General features: G+C 47.9%; 1 protein-coding gene across 4 annotated transcripts in view; it reads left to right on the forward strand.

The window, feature by feature from the left end:
• The window catches only part of UBAC2 (UBA domain containing 2), a 187,763-nt gene extending 171,549 nt beyond the window's left edge, over nt 1-16,214 (forward strand). For all 4 annotated transcript variants that reach the window (XM_019039738.3, XM_055360005.2, XM_055360000.2 and 1 more), the window contains one exon: nt 15,013-16,214. In XM_019039738.3, coding sequence (XP_018895283.1) covers nt 15,013-15,120 — 108 coding nt within the window. In that variant the 3' untranslated portion in view covers nt 15,121-16,214. The remainder of the gene's footprint in view (nt 1-15,012) is intronic.
• The last annotated feature ends 5,349 nt before the right edge of the window (nt 16,215-21,563 follow it).

Raw genomic sequence — 21,563 nt, forward strand, 5'->3', positions numbered from 1 at the left:
CTCCTGCTTGTCGCTTCTCCACTCAGACTGATGGTTTCAGCAGCTCTTTAGGATTAACAGGTGGAGTATGGAGCCACAGTTTTCCTCTTCTACCTCCTCTAGAGAATTTCTAGACAAAGGTTATCCCCATGGATAAGAAAAGCCCAATAACCTGCCATGTGTAAAATCTTTCTATAACATGTTTAAAAAATAAGATACTGCTGTCAAATTCAGCTGAAAAGAAATATCAAAATTCCGTTATGTTACTGTTTACTTGATACAGCAGTGAGTCACATTCCTCATGGGGCAGCCGTTAAGACGAGGTATTTAAAGGTGATATATTTCTCAGTTTGGGCACTTCAGGAAAAAAAAAGTGTCAAAAAGGGAGTGAAAGGAGTATGTGTGTGATTGAAGTCTTCAGGGTTGTTTTTTTTTTTTTGTTTAATGAGTCATTTTTCCTTGATCATCCCAGAATGACAACAGCGAGGTTACTTCTTGTCAACATCAGTTTAAAACAGCACTTAATTTCTTCCTCGCTCTGTGTTATGAGAAGTTGTAAAAACATGAGGGGTTGTTTTTAACATATACTTTCTTATACATTGATTTTCTAAATCTTGTTTTTGGTGTTTCTTGATTATCCTGCAAATAGCTGTTATAAACCATTGTTGCCTTAAAGATGCAAGGTTCTTACTGGCATTATTCATTCTGCAGGCTCTTGGTGTTTCTTGCAGTGGGCACTATAGAGATTATAAAAGATAAAAAAGATACTGTTCTTGCCCTCAAGATGCTTACAAAAAAGTTTATAAATTTATATTGTATAATCTCTTGGCCAGTTTGTTTAACCACTGTCTAAAATATTTGTTAATAACATGTTAAGATAACTTGAATTAACAAAAGCTTTTTTTGCTTACTTTTTCAATTAAATGTTTGTATTTTCTTCATTTAAATATCAGAGCCACGTAATTTTAATGCATTAAGAAACTTAGTAATTTTTTAAGCCAAGAAAAATAGAAATTATTATTTGAGTTTTTTCTGCTGTAAACAGATACTTTAGGAATTTAGAGTTCAAGAAAACCTGGTAGACATGAAATGTATGCCATGTACTTTGAAAGCAGAATATTCTAAGAAGAATGTGCATCCTTTAATAAATCCAATAGTAGTTTGATAGCCATAGAAATCTTTTGCCACCTTTTCTACTTTTGCTATTTTTGCTGTTATTAAGATTCAAGATTTTTAGTTCTTCAGAATCCACTCCCGTTTTTTGGTGAGTAAACCCACGGCACCTCTGCCAATTCATCACCCCTCAGAGATGCCACCCCAGCCCCATTTAAGAATATCCCAAGAAGGAGGCTGCTGTGCAGGCAGGCGGTGGGAGGCTGCAGAGTGCCAAGCCACACAGTGCGCCCTGTGCTTCCTGGCCTGCTAGCTAGACGGTCAGGATGGCAACAGCGATCCCCGGAAACCACAGGGTGAGATGTCTGCTCATGCCTTCCCTGTGCAGACGTGCGGGGAGGAAGATCAGAAGAAAACCCCACAAGTTCCTATCAATTTCACAGAACTTTCCAAGTGCTCTTAGAGTTGAAAGATAATGTCTGGGGAAAGAAAAGTCTAAATCTGATGAAAGGACAAAGGTGGATAAAGTAGGCTGTGGGGGGAAAATGAAGGATTATGGACCAGCTAAGGGAGGCAAGGAGAAGGCCCCTAATGCCCCCCAAAGACCACTGCCTGTTCTGTTCAGGATCCCCAGCATCAAATCCAGAGACCCTGGGATTGCTTTTGGAGATGGGTAGACAAGCTTGGTGAGCTGTGGAATCAGTGACCATGAGAAGCAGCCTTAGGACACCAAGGTGGGGAAGCTGCTGGAGAAGGACAGGCGGTGTCACCGGCTCTGAGTCTAAAGGGAAAATGGGTGGCAAGAAGGTCCTGCCAGGGTTGCCCGGAGAAAGGTAGACAAGAAAGAGGAGGAGGAGGAAGAAGAAGATAAATAGAAACTGTTTGTCAACAACAACAGCAAAAATGCCAAACCAAAGGCCACTTGATAAAACTCTTTTGAGTAATCAAATATGCTCAAATATCTGCTATCTTAGAAATAAGTATATCCAGGCCGGGCATGGTGGCTCACACCTGTAATCCCAGCACTTTGGGAGGCTGAGGCGGACGGATCACGAGGTCAGGAGATCGAGACCATCCTGGCTAGCATGGTGAAACCCTGTCCCTACTAAAAAATAAAAAAATAAAAATTAGCCGGGCATGGTAATGGGTGCCTGTAGTCCCACCTACTTGGGAGGCTGAGACAGGAGAATGGTGTGAACCCGAGAGGCAGAGCTTGCAGTGAGCTGAGATCGCGCCACTGCACTCCAGCCTGGGTGACAGAGCAAGACTCTGTCTCAAAATAATAATAATAAGTATATCCATTATTCCATCTCTCTCTTTTTTATTGTTTTTTTTTTTTAAACAGGTATCTTTATACTACTACGACCCATACTCAAAATTAACAAATGACTAAGTTTTTCTCATATTTGCTTCTGATTTTTTTAAAACCAAAGGGGGAAAAACTCATCAAGTGTATCTCTTCTGAACCCTCCCAAAGCTTAGAACATGACTGTTAGGTAAAATCAGACAAGAAAGTTAAATAAGACTAGACCAAAGCTGGGACTTAACAAAAGGAAGATGAGCAAATTTCAGCTTCCTCTCTCCGATTCATGTCTTTCCTTCCTTTAGCTGACAGTGACCAGCTGTCTGCTCTGCACCAGGGCTAAGCACTGTGCTGAATTCTGAAAACACTCAGATGGATAAGGCGGAATGTCCTGCCCTGAGGAGCTGTGAGCCCAGGGCAGGGAAACAGGTGGACAAAGAGCATGTGGAAGTGTTCAGGTGCTGCTGAGGCCGAGAAAGGCCGTCAGGGCAGTGGTGTTGCAGAGGAGGGGCCTGAGGACAAGTACATGGGAGGTGGGGAGCCACGGATGGGTGGGCTGGAGTAGAGGGGACTGGAGGGCCGGGGCACTGCTTGGGATTCTAGAAGCTGGACAGAAAGGAGGCCAGACAGGCTCGCCAAGGGTCTGATGTGTGGCATGTGGTTATACTCTAGACACCAAGGAACCATGCGGGATCTTATACAAGAAACACCATCATTGGGTTTCCCAAGAGGTTGGACTGGACACAGAGGAGGGGGCAGGTTATAATCTTATAATTTTCTCTATCCAGGCCCAGGAAACATGGTGCAACTGCCCAGACAAGAGATGTTACCATTTGGTGCATTAATATTAATAATACATTTATAATGCATGTCAAACGACAGAATTACAGCAAATTTAGTGACAGATCTATTTGGCTTTTATTTGCAACTTAATGAATTAGTGCAGCCTCCATTCTACAAAACAGAATGTGAGCTCCCACCAGGCAGTACTGGAACAGTGCGTTTTGTAAGAAGGAAACAGAGCAATAGAAAAATAACTGATAGATTAACATTGAGTTACTTCAGGTTGCTTTTTTTTTTTTTTTTTTTTTGAGATGGAGTCTGGCTCTGTCACCCAGGCTGGAGTGCAGTGGCGCAGTCTCAGCTCACTGCAAGCTCCGCCTCCCGGGTTCACGCCATTCTCCTGCCTCAGCCTCCCGAGTAGCTGGGACTACAGGCGCCCGCCACTACGCCCGGTTAATTTTTTGTATTTTTAGTAGAGACGGGGTTTCACCATGTTAGCCAGGATGGTCTCGATCTCCTGACCTCGTGATCCGCCCGCCTCGGCCTCCCAGAGTGCTGGGATTACAGGCGTGAGCCACCGCGCCCGGCCAGGTTGCTTTTTTTTTAAGGGTTAAAGCAGAGGGGAGTTCCTTATTATGCTGACTTGTGTAGTCTGGGATCTCCTATTTTTAGAAAAAGCAGGTCTTCTTGTTTGGGATCTGTCTGCTTCCTTAAAGTTTCAATTTGATTATGTGGCATTTAGCATGAGTGACTCCATTTAGTTTGGTCTTCTGGTTTGTTGGAGCCCAAAACAATGGCGTCCCATAATTTTGGTCAACTCACATGACACGTCGTGTGGATTCTGTTTATGTCTCTGAGATATCCATTAGCCCAAGTAGAGAGAATGGCTTTAAACCTACAAGGTGCTTTCACTCTTAGCTGATAAATAGCAAAATGTATTTAGTATTAGAGAATCTAAATCTTAATGAGGCTGTCTCCTCTCTTCTCATCTCAGGAATCCTTACCACTGTCTCCAGAAAACCCACCGAAACTCCTAAAGTGCTCACCTTCTGAAAGCAGGGCTCTAATATTTCTTGGTTTTGAGACACATCTCGTGCTTCTGCTCTGAGTAGCCAAGCATGGCAGCACATTGGGTACTGGGTTAGCCTCCCATGGCGTCTGGTCTCCCTGTGGACAGCGAGCTTCCTGAGGGCTGGGGCCATGTCTGCCTTGTTTCCTACCCTATGAAAAGCCTAATACACACAGGTGCCCCAGCATCGGTCGGAGAAGGGTTGAACACGAAGGTGTGGCCAGTAGACTTCCCTTTCAGAGCTCTTGTTTTCACATAAAAAATGTGCTAGAGAGTGGTATTATGCCAGGTTTTTCCATTGCTTGCTCTAGTAGATTGGAAATATGTTTTCTAACAAGATCCCAAAGTTAGATGTGTTACAATGAAATACTAGATTGTACTCAAATAGTAACCAACTTTTGTGGGGTGTCTCATTCTGCTGGGTGCTCTGAGAGATGTACACAAAGGAGCTCAGCCAGCCTTAACTAAAGACCTGCTCCATACAAGACCCTGACGAGGCTCTAGACACAGTTGGTCTCAGAGCAGCCCAGAACCTTGGCAGGGTCTGTAATAACCAGAAACCTGAGTTCAGCCAAGAGATGTGAAAGGAGGGGGGATCTGCAGTTCTCCCAAGGAAGAGAGCGGTCAGACAGGGAGAGGGGGGTGGGGGCTGCATTGCCTTGCAAGGGTCTCGGCCATGCGTCAGCATGGGGGTGGGCGGCTGGTGCCAACAGGTAACCGGTGCCAGTTGCTATGACAGCAGTGGGCGAGGCAGGCCCAGCACATCTGGGCTCCCCCAACAGGGTGTGCATGCTACCCTGCACCCAGTGTGAGCTCAGGATCGAGTGGGGGCCGTCTTCAGGTGGGCATCGCTTTCTGCAAGCGTCAGAATATGGGAAGTAAAACCCCCAAAAAAAATTTGTTTTTGACGCACTTAGCTAAAAGGGAAGTTAAAGAAAACCACACTCTAGTTTGAATAAACCAAAAGGAGTCTTTCACTGAGGGGAGTTGCTAGAAATCTCATTGGAATGAATGTCCCATTTTACTTATGTCAAAGAGGAGTTGAATTGCAAGTAAAATACCAAAGTGGGATTTCATTTATTTTCTTTTCTCTTTTCCTTTTTCCCTTTTTTTATTTTTATTTTTATTTTTATTTTTATTTTTATTTTTTTTTTTTGAGACATGGTCTTGCTCTGTATCCCATGCTGGAGTGCAGTGGTGCTATCATGGATCACTGCAACCTCGACCTCCTGGGTTCAAGCCATCCTCCCAACTCCGCCTCCTGAGTAACTGGGACTACAGGCACATGCCACCAAGCCCAGCTAATTCTTTTTTTTTTTTTTTTTTTGTAGAGACAAGGGTCGCCCAGGCTGGCATTTTCTTAAATGAGAATTATCTTGAGGTAGTAGGCACACACATCCCAATCATAGATGTTTAAAAATAAAAAATAAGGAAAGAGAAACTGGTACAGATTTATTTCCATCTCTAGGGTGTTTTCCTCATTCAGTGGGTTCTCTGAAAAGCACGTTATAGGGGAATGTATTCCATCTTGCTCTCCTTTGGAACATTGTCAGGTGACAGTGACAGTGCTCTTGTGGCAACGCCTATTTCTGTCATGCTCCCCTGCCTTGGTCAGCCAGCCATGTGGAAGCGTCACACCAGGGCTGGTGGAGGGCTGCTGACGCCTGTGGTTCAGAAGCTCGTGACGAAAGGCAACTGATGGAGTCACGCCTTGCTCCACTGGGGCACCCTGGACACCTCCAAGAGGGTCTTCATCCCTGTGGGGGCTCTGGTGGGGCACCCTGGACACCTCCATAGTGGGTCTTCATCCCCGTGAGGGTGGAGCTGGAGTTTGCCATTGCCACAGCACCAGCTGCACCTTGGTGTCCTCTGAGTAGCCTTATCTCTGCTCCTCACCTCTGGAAGTCAGGTTTCCTGTTACGGAAAGTAGGCTCTGGATGTTACATTTGGGGAATGTTAGCGTCTAGAAATAAGAAATAAGTAGATGTGGAAGACAGGAAAGCATAGCACGCTGGAGGTGAACCCAACTAGAGCTGGCTTCTCAATGAAGTTAGAGGAAGGAATCATTTCGATTTGGGGGCTAGAAACCAAGCTGCACTCTAATCTGATATTTTGTGGTGAGGATTTTTAGGCAGAAACTTCTTGTGATGCCTGAGCAGGAGGAAGGTACTGACTGTGCTCTGAGATGGAGAGGGAATGTTGAAAGAACGCCTTTTTAGAAAATTTCTTTGAGACATTTTTAAAATTTTCCAGACCAATGAATGACTGCAAGCCCATGAAGCCAACACTGATGAAGTTGCAGCATGCAGCGCCGCGCCTCACCTCGCCTCGCCTCGCCATTGCCTCCACTCATGCCGGAACACGTGTCTATCCTAGCATAGTCTTTTCCAGAGTCTCAGTGTCCTGCCAGCATTCTCATTTTGTCCTCCACATGTTTATTGGTCACTTTTGATCTTCACGTTCAGCCTTCTCTAACCGGTGCTGGGCACCGGGTGTGTCAGGCTCTGTGTTGGGGGGAGGCAAGCCAGGCCTGGTGCCAGCCCTCAGGGAGCTCACCGTCTATGAGGGAGACCAGATCCATGCAAGGCCCTAACCCAGTACCCAACTCATGCAAGTACCTAGTGCCAGTCCTTAGAGCAGAGGAGACCTTCTGTAAACATTCATTCCTGTACTTTAACAACCTGACATCGGGAGATTTTACATTGAAACTTTCTCTTCCTGTGGATGTTAGATCGGATCAGGTGCTCGTGGTGAGTTCTGATGCTTCTCATCCCAGTAGCTGGACTACAGAGACAGGAAGCAGCCTGCAGAGAAAATGAAGTAGTCCAGGGTTTCAATGTGAGTTAATGTGTGTTGTGGCTAAACTATGGTGCTTTCGATAGGGAGAGAGATGGGCTGACCATCTATAAATACCATTATTTATATAGTCATCAGAGTTGTGTGTTTGCTAAACTTTATAAATACATAAAGTGTATTTTAGAACAACACAGTCTTTTTGTTAGAATGTTATGCTCACCATTTAAAAAGATTGTTCCTGTCTTTCTAACTTCTTTAGGGCCCACCAAACACCTGGCCCCGCTGCCCTCCATAGGAGAATAGTGGTCCTGAGAGGTCATGTTTATTGAGCGCTGGTCATGTGCCCGTCACTGTTCTGGGCTTCTCACATGCATCCCTCTCATCTCCCAAACTGCGAGGAAACAGAGAGTCAGAGCCTGGTCCCCTGCATGTGGTCACATGGGGCCAACTCCAAAGCTAGGGTCTCCCTGCCACCCTGCGCTGGAGTCAGACCTAAGACAGCATGCAGCTTCCCCTGCATTTTTATTTCACGGAAGCATGAACCTGGTTTTCTGTCCCTACAAGTTGAGTATCCCTTATCCAAAATGCATGCTGCTCTAGTCCTTCAGTAAGCCCATCACACATTTTCTCCGTGTCGTCTGTAGACACTTTTTCTGCAGTGTTAGCATCATCTCCATCATCACTGTTGTCACAGTCACCTTGACTCAGAACCATCTCAGCTATTTCACCATGGGTCAGTTAATGAACAGCTGGAGCCCCCTTATCGATGTTAAAAACTACAATATCTGGCTGGGCTCAGTGGCTCACGCCTGTAATTCCAGCAAGTTGGGAGGCCGAGGTGGGCAGATCACTTGAGGTCAGGAGTTCGAGACCAGCCTGGCCAACATAGTGAAACCCCATCTCTACTAAAAACACAAAAATTAGCCAGGCATGGTGGCACATGCCTGTAGTCCCAGCTACTTGGGAGGCTGAGGCAGGAGAATGGCTTGAACCCAGGAGGTGGAGGTTGCAGTGAGCCGAGATCACATCACTGCACTCCAACCTGGGTGACTGAGCAAGACTCTTGTCTCAAAAATAAAATAAAATAATAAAAACTTCAATATTCACTTCTTCTGGCTTACTGACAGACTCCGAAGGTATATTTTTTACCTGTTAGGAGGTCAGGCATCATTTTATCCTCATTTGACGTGTGGAATCCTTCAAAGTCACCACCTTGTTCATCATCATCACTGAACATAGCACAGGCCAGAGGTTGTGTGAGGCTTGCATAGCTGTGTTTTCAGTCACTGTGTTCCATGCATTGGCAACAGCATGTGTGGCATCCTTAACGCTAAACGCCTGTTGAAAATCTTCCATACCCATTCATTTGCTGCTAGCATGTTGTTCAAGAAGGTACTTTTATATTTATCCTTCATTGATCTAAGAATACCTTGGCCACATGGCTGAATTAATGAAGTCACATTTGGGGAAAAGTACATGGCATAAACATTATTTTTGATGAGATTTCAGCTGGAGGATGAACAGAAAAGTTGTCAAGGTATAACAAAATATTTCAGTCATCATCCAGCCCAGCTTCCCTGCAGTGAGCACAAGCCACAGGTCCAAAATGTTTGTGAGACCAATCAGAAAAGATATCCCTAGTTAAACATGCCTTTTTGTTAGCATACTAATGGTCTGGTAAGAAATTCACTGCTTGAAAACAGCAAGGACACAAACTTTTGCCTGTCATGCAAGTTTACGCTTATGCATGCCTGCTGCATTAGCACATCCCAGCAAAGTTGTTCTGCCCTTGATGTCCTCAGTTCCTGGAGGGGCTGTCTCATTAGCTGTAGTTGTGTCTTTCTGGAGCAATAAAACCAAAACAGTGATGTTCCATCAGCATTACAGATTTGTTCTGGCATCAGATTTTTGTCAGCAATGACCTTGGCAAACTCACCAATGAATTTCTTTGCTGCTTCATGATGCTTTGTCACCACATTAAAAAATTTGGTTTCATGTTTTTTCTTAAATTTCTGCAGCCAACATGTTGAATATTCATAGTTCCCTTTCATTTTCAGTTCATCCTGATAGATCCTTGCTTGTTTCCTGACCCACATAGCATTAAGTGGCAGGTGTTCACTGCAACACCAAGGGATCCATCCTCGGTACATGATCAGGATCTTCATTTTTAGCTTTATGCAGTGTTTCTCTATTTTTCATTAATTTCTGTTTATCACTTTTAGCACAGAACTTCAACAGTTTATCCTTCTGTTTCTTCAGATCCTATATGGTGGTCACTCCAACACCATACTCTCCTGTAAGACGTTTCACACTTATACTGCTCTCCACTTTCTCCAACAGCTTGACTTTCTGTGCTATAGATAAACATAAATCTTTTCCTTATCACTGTTACCCAGAAGGGTACCTGCAGGCCTTTTAGATATTTTAACAACATTTTAATAACACAGAGCACAAAGTAAGCAAAAAAGCACAGTGAGTGACGCACGTGGGTTTTGGCCCCATGCAGGGCATTGTGGGGAACCTGCCCACTGGCATGTGCTTGCGTGGGGGAATCGGGGCATGTGCAGAAAAGGCACGTCACAGCTGAAGGAGGGTGAGAGGGTCTCTTTTCCCTTGGAGACACTGAATAAACTACATGTTGTGGCCTGCATTTTGACATGCAGCCCATCACATGAGGTCAGGTGTGGAACTTTCCATTTGTACTGCCATGTTGGTACTCAAAAAGTTTCAAATTCTGGAGCATTTTCAATTTTGAATTTTCAGATTAGGAATGCTTAACGTGTGTTTTGCTTACCTGACTTCACGTCTGCGCAGGCCTCAATTTCGTCTTTCTGTAATTTGAGCACAGGAGTTGATGCTTCACATGCCGAATAAGCTTTCCCAGGAGAGACCGTAATGAGACGTGTGGGGACTGGGCGTGCTGGGCTTCTCTGAGCAGAGGAATAGTGAGAGCCGCAGCAGTAATTGTTAGTGTCCACCAAAGAGCCCTACAGACAACTGTTCTCTGTGCTGCTAGTTTTTGCTCCAGTTCTTACTGTCTATATGGGGAACCACTGAAACTACATAAAGAAAGGACAGCAGGGGCCACTTGGCTAACTTGCAGGGCTGTGAGCACTGCACCGCACCCCTCCACTGGGGAGTATTGGGTAAGCACCCATCGGAACACCTATCCCCTGACCCTTCTCGTCCTTGCTGGCTGGTTGTCGTCGCATACCCAAGCCCAAGCATGCAGTTTCAGTTTGCCATGGATGTTTAGTTTTGGACACTATGGGAAACCTTCACGTGCCCTTTCTTAGTGTAATTGTTTATTCTTTTTAAAGAACTGTGCTAACATTATTGCTACTTAGCAATTGTTTTTAATCTGGTGAAAATACCAGGTCAGTGGGCAGTGAAAGTTCTCCTATCACACTTGTCTTCTCACCCAGAAAAATCGCTTAAAGCTCTGAAGCCAGCTTTGGCTAAAGGGGCATGATCTGCCCCGCAGAGAATGAAGAGCGAGCCCGCTGCAAGCTGTGACAGCAGACGCTCTCTCCTGCCAAGACCTGTGAAAAGCCAGTCTTAGTTGTCAAAACCAGCACCGCGGCACATGTCGTTCATGTCTGAGAGAATGAACTCAGAAGGAAGTCTTGTGTACATAGAAAGCTTTCATTCTTACTCCAGGATGTCACCTACATGACTTACAACCCAGCCCAGCCATCCCAGACCTAAGGGGTTCTTCCCTCTCCAGGGCAGGGCCTGCATGCAGTCTGTGCTGCTGCCCTGTGTTGGTGACCTGTGTGTAGCCAGCCCATTATCAGCATCCTCTGGATTCCAAACCAAATGTATCATCAGTGGAGGGATGATGATGTGCCAGGTGGAGCTGTGGCCTAAAGTCACACTTCATCACTCCAGATTATGAATCGTTATTTGCCAAATCTCCAGATTGCTGAGTGTGGACAGCAAATGGATTCGTTTGTGCTGGCTGGGTGCAAAGAAGCAGCCAGTCCTCAGCTGCGCTTGAAGTACTACAGGTAGTAGTAAAAGTAGCTTTTCCAAGCCATTTAAATAAACGTCATTAAGAGTGGCCAAGTTGTTTGGGGGCTATGGCATCATGGTGGTGGATAGTAGGTGGAAGGAAGGCAGGCCAGCTCCCATTTGGCCTGAGTTACCTCCACCAATGACAATGATCCTTAACTGGAGGGAACATCATACAGGTTATTTCCACCCAAGATTGGAAAGACCACCTTGATCAGAGAGAGTTTTCCTTCCACATGACACATATCCAGCCTGAGTCCTCCAGCCCCTCTCCCTGCACAACCTGATGGAGGCTTGAGAAAGCACAGGGAGGAACACTTAGCTTGAAAATGTTCCTAAGGAAAAGGAAAGTGTGAATTCTGAGAACCAAGTGGCAGAATTGAAGTTTCACGTCTGGCAAAAGCCTAAACAGATTATTATCAAATAGATGGTTTGTGAACGTTGAAAAGACAGCTGTGGTCTAGGACACCAAACCAATCCTGTTGGCAAGATATCACCAAGACCTTTGACAACATCTCATCAGCTTATGAGAGATGTTGGTGACATGCAGAATGGATAATGATAGTGCAATGAAGTGGGTTTGAAACTGATTAAAAATGTTGATTAACCCCTTGAACACAGAATTCTGGGCTCTTTGACCTGACCTGTTTGACATTTTCATCAATAATAACTTGAACGAAGTTGTAGAGGTTTACTAATCAAATTTAGACATGATACAAGTTTGAGGGAGATGATTAACAGTAGATAATAAAATGAGAATTGAAAATAATTCATTTTGGTTGACTGGAAAATGATCAGATGGAATTTAACAGAGATATGTACAGTCCTAGACTTAAAAGGTCAGGTAGGATTTGAGAGACCTGACTTGACAGCATTTTATGTGAAAATTCCTGAGTGTTTTCAGCAGGCCCAGCTTAACTGGCCACACCAGTGATGCAGCTCCTTACACAAGTGCATGCACAGGCACACACACACACATATGCACACTACTAATGCATTCCTCTGCTCTCATTGAAGCTAAGGGCCCAGACTGTTGGAGGGCAGTGGCCTCACTGCCCTGGCGATACCACACCCGTGGTGTCACACTCAGTTCTGGGCGCGGTGTTCTGAGACGGTGTGCACAAATGGGAGGGGATGGGCTGAAAGGAACTGGATCCTGAAACACAGGAATGAGCAAAGGCAGCCACAGCCCTCATACTGGGAGTTCACAGTGGTGGGGAGAAGCTATCACCCCACAGACACAGCTGCAGGGAGCCCAGGACAGAAGGCAGTGGGGCAATGAGGACTTCGCTCTGGGGGCCTTCTAGTCTGGGAGACATGGAAAAAGGCAGGGGCCCCAAGACCCACCAGGGGAAGAGGAGTCAGCAGGCTCAGGGCAGAGGGCAGAGACAGCAACACAGCAGAACAAGCCATGGTACCCACAGGCCTGGGTGGGGGCCGAGAAAAGCCAGTGGGTTGAGGGAGGAAGGAGAGGGCTGTCACACCCGCAAAGCGCTTTATGTAGGAAAAGAGAATAGGGTTGTTCTCGGTTACTTCAAAGGGCAGAATCAAGAGCTGTGGCATTGTGCGGATGGCAGCTTGTGAGAGAGGCAGAACACCAGGGTGGCAGCATTCTCAGCCACCTGGCAGCGAGGCCAGGGCACTCAGCCACAGCTGATGTGCATATGATGCATTAGTAGTGTGCATGTGTGTGTGTGCCTGTGCACGCTCTTGTGTAAGGAGCTGCATCACTGGTGTGGCCAGTTAAACTGGGCCTGCTGAAAACACTCAGGAATTTTCACATAAAATGCTCTCGAGTCAGGTCTCTCAAATCCTACCTGACCTTTTAAGTCTAGGACAGTACATATCTCTGTTAAATTCCATCTGATCATTTTCCAGCCAACCAAAATGAATTCTTTTCAATTCTAGTTTTGTTATTTACTGTTTTTTTTGTTTTGTTTTGTTTTTTTAATCTACGACTCTCTTTCCTCTGGTGGGAAAACAAACTAGAAGGTTTCTGCCTTCGCTCTACGCTGTCCACCAGCCCTGGGCAGCTGAGCGTGAATCACCTGAGGGCACCATAATGTCCCAGGTGCTGGGCATCTTGCTGCCCCAGGACAGCCCTCCCCACTGCAAGGCATTTAGAAGACACCCGGCAGCCCTTCTTGGCTTCCTAGCCAGGGCTGTGCGTCAGTCCCTCTGCTAAGGGTTGAAAGCAACGTTCCAGGGAGGAGCACGCTCACTGCGTGCATTTGTAAGCCTAGTCCTCACCCACTGAGTGGTCCCATGACATGGGCGGCACCCCCTGTTTGGAAAAGCCCTGGCTGGACTCCAGCTTCTGAGCAGTGTCCACTGCGTGTTCCTGTTGGCCCTCAACTCTTCCCTAAGGCTTTTGGGGGAGGAGGGGTCTGGAAGTCTGGGCCTGGGTGGTCACTGGGAGGTTCCCTCCTCCACCTGCCTCTCTCCTCTCTGCACCTTCTTCTTCACCTTGCTGAGTCCTTAGGTTAATTTTGCTCAGAATATCCACAGTTAGCCACTAGCCTGCGGGTGAAATGGGATAGAGAGGAAGAACAGCAGGCTTTCTGGAGCCACATGCCCAGGCCCATGCCCAGGCCCCTCCTCCAGCCACCCCATGCCATAGTCCCCATTCACACCCCCTGAGTCCCCTGAGCAGAGGAAGGGGTGGTGATACTGGGCCCCTTCTCTTTCCACCATGTAGCACCAAGTAGCTCGCTCTCTTTCGGAAAGAAAAATTGGAAACTCTGACTAAGTCCTCAGGTGAACCCACAAAAGCCTCTTTAATGCGCAAGTGGCTAAAAAACTCAACATGTACAAGACTGTTGACTTTGATGAGGTGTTACTGCAAGTGCAGTTTATTTTAATATAAGCACAAAAAAATGTATTCCTGTGGCAATCTGGGGCCATGAATATTTTTGTAATATATTCTTAATTGGGAAAAAAGGTTGCAAATAAGCTTTAGTAACACTGCCAATTTCAATACTGGAGACTGCCTGTAGAGAAAAGTACAGGAAATCTCCTTATTCACAGAATCAGGATTTGTGGTCAAAAACAATGCACGCCTGCTCCTCCCTGCTTCTGGTGGCTTTCACTGCCTCCTTCCTCGGTCGCTGCCCCAGGCTCAGCCCCACTTTGCTGCCTGCGTAAGCCCCAGGCTGCGAGCGGCACAGCTGTCAAAGTAGTCTGAGCACCCAAAGGCAGGCAGTTCTGTGGCAGTGACACCAGGGGTGTGATGCCAGGGCTGAGCATGGCAGTGACGCCAGGAGTGTGATGCCAGGGCCGAGCATGGCAGTGACACCAGGGGTGTGATGCCAGGGCTGAGCGTGACAGTGATGCCAGGAGTGTGATGCCAGGGCCGAGCATGGCAGTGATGCCAGGGGTGTGATGCCAGGGCTGAGTGTGGCAGTGACGCCAGGAGTGTGGTGCCAGGGCTGAGCATGGCAGTGACGCCAGGAGTGTGATGCCAGGGCTGAGCGTGGCAGTGACGCCAGGAATATAATGCCAGGGCTGAGCGTGGCAGTGATGCCAGGAGTGTGATGCCAGGGCTGAGCGTGGCAGTGACGCCAGGAGTGCGATGCCAGGGCTGAGCATGGGTCACCACCATAGGGAATGAAACGACGCTGAGTCGTGTGTCCTGGCAGTGAGCCCGGGCAGCTCATGCCGACCTGCTCCCAAGGCCTGGTCCCAGTAGGCCACTTTACCCTCAGAAGCCCTATGTCCTTGTCTGTAGAATGAGGGTTATGTGCGATAATGCATATATATTGGCTACACACAGTGAACATTGAAAAATCTGTACCTGGTATAACTTTTAAGTATCAGATTCCATATTGAAATGAAAATTGTTTTTTTTGTAAACAGTTTTGACCTTTGCCACAAGGCTCACATGAAGAACATTTGGGGCCCAGGGATAAGCAGCAATGTCAGCGCCCTCAGGTTTCTGCATTTTCTCTGCCTGCAGGTCGCCCGGCTCATGGAGATGGGATTTTCCAGAGGTGATGCTTTGGAAGCCCTGAGAGCTTCAAACAATGACCTCAATGTCGCCACCAACTTCCTGCTGCAGCACTGATAGTCCCAGGCCAACACTGGGACCGGACCGGCAGCCGAGTGACAGTGCGTGGTCCCCACCATCAGATCAGCCCGGGGACCGAGCATCTCTGGTGCTGATGTTCTCGTGGGAAGAGGGAGGTTCCACCGCACCCCTGCCCTCAGCCGCAAGACTGTTGCCGTTTTAGTGTGGAGATAAGTTTGCCATTACATTAGCATGTATTTTCTATCTGTATTTTTTATTGGGCATTTTCCCTAGGTTGGAGAGTCATCACTCGTTTTGAATGTGTTTAAAATGCATTAAAATGGAAGATTTCTGCAGGCAGTTGAATGGCACTCCAGATGGGGAATTGCTGTAACCCTCTTACTGTAACGTGTCATCTCCTGCGTCGTGATGGGGAGAGGGTAATGTTATTTCACAAAGGACATGTCAGATCCTTCTTCATGGACTTTTTTAGTTACTGTTTTTTCTCTCAAACTTGTTTTCGAATCTCCTGGGAGTGAGGGAGAAACGGGGAGCTGAATCCTCCCCCAAGCTGTTCCAGGCCAGAGGACTCTGCAGTACCTTCTCCTACATCTAGTAACAAAGAATGGTGATAACCATGCACTGGTTCAAGGTTCTGGAGTTCTCCATGAAACTTGGGTTAATTTTGCTCAGAGTATCCAGAGTTAGCCACTAGGCTGCGGGTGAAATGGGATGGAGAAGAACAACAGCAGGCTTTCTGGAGCCACATGGGCTGACTAGGGCACTCTGTGGCTGGCCTGGCACAGGTTCAGCCCAGGAAGAGGAGAAACGATCCCTTGCCTGCCCCTCCCTGGGGCAGGGCTAACTGCCTGGCCCTCCTGGCTCGCAGCCAGCCAGCCCCCTGGCAGCAGGTTCTCCTCAGGGCTTGGGTCTTCAACCTGTGGCGACAGGAGGCAGGGCAGACTGTGTGAGGACAGGATGCAGGTCAGGGAGAGGGAAGGCAGGGGTGGACCGCCATGAGCATGAAAAGACCCGAAGCAAGTTGACTCTTGCAATGTGCAACTGTTATGTTCTGCAAAATGAGCAACGATGTATCAAATTGATGCAAATTTAGATGTTGATACTTACAATAAAGTTTTTAATGTGTTTTACTCTTTAGTATTTTTCTATCAGACTTGTACAAATAAAGCCTTGTTCCAGGCTATACATTTACCAGTTAACCAAATCCTCCGCACTGCTCGTCTTTCTTCAGAAGACTGGGTGCTCGTTTGAAGTGAGTGAAGTGCTTTTGTTCCTGTAAGTAGCACTGCCCACAGTGGCATTACCTGTGCAAACCTGGAAGCTCGGCCTCCCTGAGGCTGCCTGGGGCCACTAGCTGCTCAGAGGGGGGTCGAGGTGACTTTCTTGGAGCCCAGCTGGTCCCACGCACAAGCCCCTCCTTGAATCTGAATTGCGCCATCGCGGGTTGCAAGGAACAGTTGCTGGTGGTGGAGACATCCCTGACTTCATTCCCTAACTAGGCCGCAGTCAACACCTCCTGAGTGCTGAGCAAAGCCGTGCGTGTCTGACCTCTGAGGCAAACCAAAATCCACTCTCTGTGTTCCGCTTGCAAAGGAGCACAGGCAGAGAACAACCAAAAATACACCCCCTCCTCCATGCTACCCCTTTAAACAGCACCTAGCCAAGTAAAACCAAACCAGAGGCAAAGGTCTCCCTTGGAGACTGGGGGGCAGCAAATAGCCCCTTTGCAAGTAGCTAATTAGAGGCCTTGATTCACACTTGCCAGCTGTTCTTGAGTGTTTGCTAATCAGGATTCCCTTTAGAATGAGATTGTATTTTGGAGACCTTTGTCCTGCCCACAGGAACCTCAGTGACCCTCTATGTCAGTTGTTTAGAGAGTAGAGGATTGAGGACCTAAATAGTGGCAGAGCTGGGAGACAACTACAGGCTTGGTTTGTTCTCTTTAGTTCTTTCAGCCTCTTTCCCAGTTCCTTACAGCTGCCAAGTCCTCACCTTTGCCGTGGTGGCCCGTGGTTCTCCATCCTTGTCATGCAACTACCAGGCCACTCTCCCTCCATCACCACCCTCTGGACAGTCTCACACACACACACACACAGACAGTCTGCTTTTTCACGCTTGACCATGTTTTCTGTCTTTCTGGGGTTCGCGTTGCTCACCCACTCTTGCTTCCTGCAAATATTGACACAAAAACATCTACACAGACATTCCCCGCAGAAGTTTGAATACCTGAGAGCTTCCACACCTCTTGTCAAGACACTGGGACTCTTTTTTCAGGCCGATGGCACCCCTAAGGAAGACCTGCGGAGCCATCCCAGCCAGAGGAGGGCGCCAGTGAGCCACTTGACTGGGCTTCCTGAGGTCTAGAAAAGGTTTAGCCTTTTGATTTTGTGCACGTGGTAACAGATTGGGCTTAATTTTTGGGTGAGCAGATTCTAGATTGTGAAATGAGAAGGTAAGATTGTCCATAGTGACCCCCTGCTCCTGACATTAAGGAAAGCCTGCCTGTGAAGTTCTGATTTGTAAAGCTAGGGTGAGTTTGGGTTAGAAAGGTGGAGATGTTAGGGAAATTGAGTACAAAATTGTGAACACATCCCAGTGTCATTTAGAATATTCTGTGAGTCCCTGAGTTTATGTTCCTACAATTGTTCTTAAGTTGAAATGGAAGTGTCTAAAACCATAGACTTAAGAATTTTATCTTAACCTGAGAGCTTACCTGATACTTAATTTGTGAGAATCAGGAGTATTTTCTTCACTTCCAAGTTCCCCTAACCAATAGTGTTTTTGTAAAGGGGTGGACCAAGAACGCCAAAATAGGCTTTACAGCTCAGACTAAAATTCCAGCTCTGAGACTGAAATCTTACACGTGATAAAAATTGCCAGAAGCATGTGAATTTATAACCTGCCAATACAGCCCTGTCTGATGGAGAAACAACCCCACTAGCTACATTGTAACAATGCCACGGATAGACTTGAGGTTCAGGTAGAAGGGCTGGACAATGTCACGAATAGACTTGGGGTTCAGGTAGAAGGGCTGGGGGAAGTGATCACTGGATGTTGGAAATCAATCTGAACAGAGGCGGGGACTAGAGAGTCAAATCACAAGTCTTGCTCTTGGGATGATGGAGTAAATTGATGACCAGGAATTAGGAGAGAGGAGGGCTAGGGATGGAACCCTGAGGAACTCGGCATCTGGAGTGGAGGAAGAGGTGGCAGGAGAATCAGGAGAGGGCAGCCCAGGCTGGGACGTGGGAGTGTCAAGGATGGGGGGGCGGCGCTACTGCTGGGAAGGGCCAGGGCAAGGGCAGAGTGGTGGCGGCTTCCAGAGGAAATGTAAGGACCAGTGAGAAAGCGGAGGTGGGGCACAGGCTCAACCAGGGCACTTGGCAGTGGGGAAGGGGAGAGCCAGGGACAGAGACCGTGAGATCCAGGCCCAGAATGGGGTGCACTCAGGAGCCACGAAGCGGGGTACCACAGAAACCGGAAGCATCCTTCGTTCAGTCCCCTGGAACTAGAGGAAGGAGAAGCTGAAGGTCGAAATGAGGACCGAAGGCAAGGAAGCTCCTGTCCTGGAGTCTCTAGCTCCCTAAGAGGAGGGCCTGGGGGCTGACAGAGAGCAGATGGACATCTTCAAATGAGAGAAACACGAAGGATCTACATTGGCTAGAAACAATAGCTTTGGCCTCTTTTTTATTTTATTTTATTTTACTTTATTTTTGTTTTGAGACACAGTTTCACTCTTGCCCAGGTTGGAGTGCAGTGGTGTCATCTTGGCTCCCTACAACCTCTGCCTCCCAGGTTCAAGCAATTCTCCTTCCTTAGCCTCCCAAGTAGCTGGGATTACAAGCGCACACCACTACACCCAGCTAATTTTTGTATTTTTAGTAGAAACGAGGTTTCGCCATGTTGGCCAGGCTGGTCTTGAACTCCTGACCTCAGGTGATCCGCCCCTCGGCCTCCCAAAGTGCTGGGATTAGAGGTGTGAGCCACCATGCCCGGCCCTCTTTTGTTCATTAACTGCAGTGTTGTGGTCTGCTGAACCCCCTGCCTAATGGGAATTTCAAATATCCTAGAAATTTACACAGTGCCAAGAAACTAGCTGGAGTGTGTAGGCCCCTTACAGCCAGTCCACAGTTCTCAGGGAAGTTGATCAGTTCTGTGACCTTTCTGGAATGTTCTGTGTGAGCTGCCCTGGGAGTCTGAGTAGACTTGGAGTGGGAGGGAAGAAAGTAACCCAGGTCTGTGGAGGAGTAGGGGAGAGAGGTCTGCAATAGGAATCTTCCCAGACTAACACCAGCAAATCGAGTTACGACCCACCATGGTCCTCACCCGGACACAAAAATCGTTTAAGGACAGGGGCTGTCCCCAAATGGCCAGACCCACAGATTCCGGGGCCTCCAACTTCACCACAGCGAAACAGAAGAAGCAGCAACAGTCCTGCATGAGCTCCAGGCAGAAGGACTGGAGAAACCCTCCAGAATCACACTTGGCCCAGGCACGGGGGGCTCTCCCCAATCTGACGGCACCCTTGCCCAGCAGCCCCTTCTCCCCAAGGGGCCGTCTGTTCTGAAACATAGGCAGCTCGCAGGTTTGTAGAATGTTGGAACTAGAGAGTGTTTATCTGGTGTAGCCCACCTCTTCAGGTGAGGAGACAGGTCAGATAAGGTGCCAGGGTAACTCGGCCGGGATCCTGAGGGCCATGATGGACTTGAGGCCAAAGTCAGCTCCCTGGGCCAGGCCTGTCCTCAGCCCTCCCCTGGCTGCTTCGGGCCTCCCCTCAACCTGGGCAGTGGGAGGAGAGCAAGAAGGTCCCCAGGGTTGGCCCTCAGATTCCTCTTGGGACTGTCCTGCTCCCTCATCCCACCCACGCCACGCCCAGCAGCACCCACGGCTCCTCTCAGGCCAGCCCTCCTTGCTGTCTGCGCAAGAGGGGAACCCAGAGGGATGTGGCAGCGAAACTCAGGCCCGATTCTCCCCTGGGGCCAGAGTTTTCTTCCAAACCCACTACATCTGCCTGAAGCCATGTCCACCTGGCTGTCACCACAGACAGAATGGGAGACTCGGGCCTTGTAATCAAAGGTGCTCTCCTGCCACTGAGGAAGGATGGTGGCCCCGTGACATGCTAAAGTGGGCTGGTGGTGACGCAGTGTCTCCTGAGATTCAACTCACCTTGAAGACAATTCGCCTTTGCAAAGGTGGCCAGGTGGAGCCTCAGCAGAAAGCTGGGTTTGCTGTTGGGTTCTCTCCCCGGATGATGTACAGCCATGGTGCCTCTGGGTTTGCTGTTGGGTTCTCTCCCCGGATGATGTACAGCCATGGTGCCTCTGGGTTTGCTGTTGGGTTCTCTCCCCAGATGATGTACAGCCACGGAGCCTCTGCACACCACTTTGCATCCACCAAAGACAGACCCAGGCTCAGTGAAGCATGGAGACTGCGGATGTCAGGGAAGGCCTGGGAGAGCTTCCCTCGCTTCCGTCCAGTGTGTTCACCGGCCCGCTGTAAAGGGAGGAGTTGCCAGAGGCTCTGGGAACACCAAAGGCGAGGGCCCTGGGAGATGGTGGCAACGGGCCCCAGGGACTGGCTTCTTGCTCCTTGGGGGCCCAGGGAAGCCACTTCTTTCCCTTCCGATCAGCCCTGCCACATCAGAGACGGCTCTGCTCCCCGGTGGGAGAAGCTCCCGCCATCCTCTGCCTTCCCCTGCCCCTAGACAATCATATAGGAGCCCACGTGATGGACTTTTCTGTTTAACAAGGCTTTCAGTGCTTCACGGGGCCATAGCCAGTTTTGCTCTTTTGCTATCTTGGCAGTTCTGTGTACCGGGTGCCTATCATACAATGCTAATATGAGGTTAAACAGAAGCACCATATTATATCCGGAAGCGGATCAGCCTAGAACTATCGATGCAGATTTTGTAAAACCCACATTCATGTAACGTATGGCTGACCCCAGTTTTTCATATGAACAAAGCTGTCGGGACCACAGAGATCTTTGGCAAAATAGGCAGTCTCTTTGGAGGGCAGGTTGCCTCCTCTCAGCAGGCAGGTCCTACTGTACTTAAATGTGCACAAAGATGAATGTGATATTAACACTTTAGGCCTGTTTAAAGGAGGGGTGCATTTATTTTGCTTAAACATAAAAAGTCTAGCAAATAATTCAAAAATACCAACCCCCTTAACAGAGTGAGAGCAGCCAAGGCGACCCCTTCTCCAGCCCTGGGGAGACGTGATGAGGCTCCTACTTGGAGATCACCCGAATGCAAACCTAACCATGGCTGGTTATTTAATTTTTTTTAATTAAAAAAGAATAAAGCGGCCAAGTGTGGTGGCTCACGCCTGTAATCCCAGCACTTTGGGAGGCCGAGGTGGGTAGATCACTGGAGGTCAGAAGTTCGAGACCAGCCTGACTAACATGGTGAAACTGCATCTCTACTAAAAATACAAAAATTAGCCAGGTGTGGTTGTGGCACCTGTAATCCCAACTAC

This window comes from Gorilla gorilla, chromosome 14, assembly GCF_029281585.2.
Source record: "Gorilla gorilla gorilla isolate KB3781 chromosome 14, NHGRI_mGorGor1-v2.1_pri, whole genome shotgun sequence".
NCBI lineage: Eukaryota > Metazoa > Chordata > Mammalia > Primates > Hominidae > Gorilla > Gorilla gorilla.